Source organism: Condylura cristata, unplaced genomic scaffold, assembly GCF_000260355.1.
Source record: "Condylura cristata isolate star-nosed mole 26May11 unplaced genomic scaffold, ConCri1.0 scaffold00001, whole genome shotgun sequence".
NCBI lineage: Eukaryota > Metazoa > Chordata > Mammalia > Eulipotyphla > Talpidae > Condylura > Condylura cristata.
In genome coordinates this window covers 10,166,954-10,169,341 of record NW_004567102.1, presented here as the reverse complement: position 1 = coordinate 10,169,341, position 2,388 = coordinate 10,166,954, and the positions used below count along the sequence as shown (strand labels likewise).

The following is a 2,388-nucleotide window of genomic DNA, read 5'->3' as shown; positions in this document are numbered from 1 at the left end:
CCAATGTGGGTAGCAGTGTAACTGAGGAGGATTTAATTCTTACAGCCCTTCTTAGGCAGATTTATTAACACAAAGCTCTAGGATGAGTTTAGGGTTGAGAGTGTTTCACTGCTTGGAGGTAGGGGTAGAATACAGGACAGGAGCCGTGTTCATTCACTGCTATATCTTAGATTGCTAATTCTTCTGGGTCAGAAGCCATGTCGTCTGATTCCCTTCCTCAAAGAATGTGTGTAGTGGATACTTGTGAAGGTCTTTCAGATGCTGCTGCCCCTCAACTCTTAGGTCAACATTGGCAGGATGTTGCCAATTCCCTTGGACAGAACCAAGATGAATCTTGGTTTAAAACAGCAAAAACAGTGTGGTGGCCTTAGTCCCAGGAAGATGATATTACTTGGGCATCTGGGTTTACTTCCACCCAGCCTCAAGGGCATAGAGCCCTGGCACTCAGAGGTGAACCCTTCATGCTTTCTCTTCCAGAGGGGGCCCCTGGGAGAGTGCAGACCAAAGGCTCCATTTTTCTACTTGTGTAGAAGTGGAGCTGTTACTTGAAACTCCCTGTTCCTTATTAAATGGCTGACCTAATTTTTCCCCTTTATCTACAGTGGTGGAGATCCAAGAAGGGAAGACGACTATAGTAAGTATCATTGAGTTGGCCACTTATAACCTCTTTAACGCTTGGAACTGCCTGACTGCTCCTCGGAAGGAGGCCCAAACTGGACTCCTGGCTCCAGGATCAGCTCCCTCTGTGACCATAAATCCCATAGTCTACTATTTTTCAAGCTGTGTGCTGTAGTGTGGTTAATCAGGAATAGTTGTATGCCTGGACTGAGGCAATTGTTACTTGATTAAAGTGACCTTGTATATGACAAGGTCTCAGAGGTCTTTGCTGACATATCTTGGCGAAGTAATGCATCTCTTTCCCTGGGGAAACTAAGGCAATGATTAGACTAGCGCGCCAGAGTAAGCTGACCCGGGGCCGGAAGCCCAGCTCTCAGTTCTGTCTCTTTCTGCCTAGAATGACTAAGTTACTCCTTAAATGATGCAGTTAAAAGGGGATACTCCTTTGGCCTGGACTCACTAGCTGGTGCCCTGGCTTGTCTATTGATGAGAAGCTGTAATAATTCTTCATCCACCTACTCCCCCTTTCCCTCATTGGGCACACCTCACCTCCCTCCTGTGGGGAGTCATGGGGTCTAGATTATCCTATAATCCCTAAAGCACGGTGTTGTTTTCACATGGCCTTCCATGCCTCCAAGAAATATTCAACTCCAGGGAGCTCCCAGAAGCTTCCATGTCAACAGAGATTTAACCCTCTGGCAGCCAGCCAAGCGTGGTCCTCTCAAGGATCAGCCCTTAAGGTTTCCCACTTTGGGTCTTCCCCAGAATATTCCCCCCAGCCTTTGCACGTCTTACCCTCAAAACAATTTTTTTTTTTTTAGAGAGCCTCCACCCCCTTAGGGCACCCTTTTTGGCTCTCATATCCAAAGCTGAAACAAGCATCACCCGATAAACTCCCTGCTGGAAGAGAGAACACATCTGGCTTTTAAGTGCAGCACACTTGTTTTTTGGGGTGAAGGGGTACTCTGCAGCACAAACATGGAGACACTGTGTGGTATGAAAGCCTTTAAGAGTAGGGAGCCCACCCACATCTGGAGAAGTGCTGCAGTGACTGGTTTTGGGTACTTTTTCCTCTATAAAATAAGATCACTGTGCTTCACTCACTAGGCTTTGGGCATTAAATGAAATGATAGGAGCCTGGAGTGTAAGTGGGAGTTGGTAAGTGTTGGTTCTCAACCCTCATAATACCAACCCCACCCCATGACCACCACTTATCTACACATTTTCCATTTCTGGGATAGTTTTGGTCACAGATGTACTGAAATACAGTAGTAGTGAGGAACAGTGGGTGAGACAGGAGAGGTCTGCTATGCCATGTGGGTCAGCTCCTTGGCAGGGAATTGAACTCATGCTGTAAAGACTGCAGGTTGCTTCATAGTGGCAAGACTTAACCCCTTGCACCACCAGAGAGGCTCCACATCCATGGTTTTTTTGTTTGTATTTTTAATATATATATTTTTTTCCATCTCATTTGCAATCCCCTTGGACTTCCCATCACCAAATCACCCATGTGCCATCACCATAGCCCAGTGCATTTCCCTCTCCCCGCTGTTTTTGATCCCATCCTCCACTCCACCCCCACAAAATGTCTCTTGGTATATAGTTGTTCATCATTATCATTATTTTCTCGCCTGTTCCGTTATATTCCTGCTATGAGAGAAACCATCCGGTATTTTTCCTTTTCTTTCTGACTTATTTCACTAAGCATGATCTTTTCCAATTCCATCCATGTTGCTGCAAAAGACATGTGTTTCTTTTTTTGGTTGCTGA

General features: G+C 45.8%; 1 protein-coding gene across 1 annotated transcript in view; it reads left to right on the top strand.

The window, feature by feature from the left end:
* Positions 1-2,388, top strand: part of MRPS18A (mitochondrial ribosomal protein S18A) — a 17,692-nt gene that overhangs the window by 6,090 nt on the left and 9,214 nt on the right. The window contains exon 2 of the mRNA XM_004674015.2: positions 603-634. Coding sequence (XP_004674072.1) covers positions 603-634 — 32 coding nt within the window. The remainder of the gene's footprint in view (positions 1-602; positions 635-2,388) is intronic.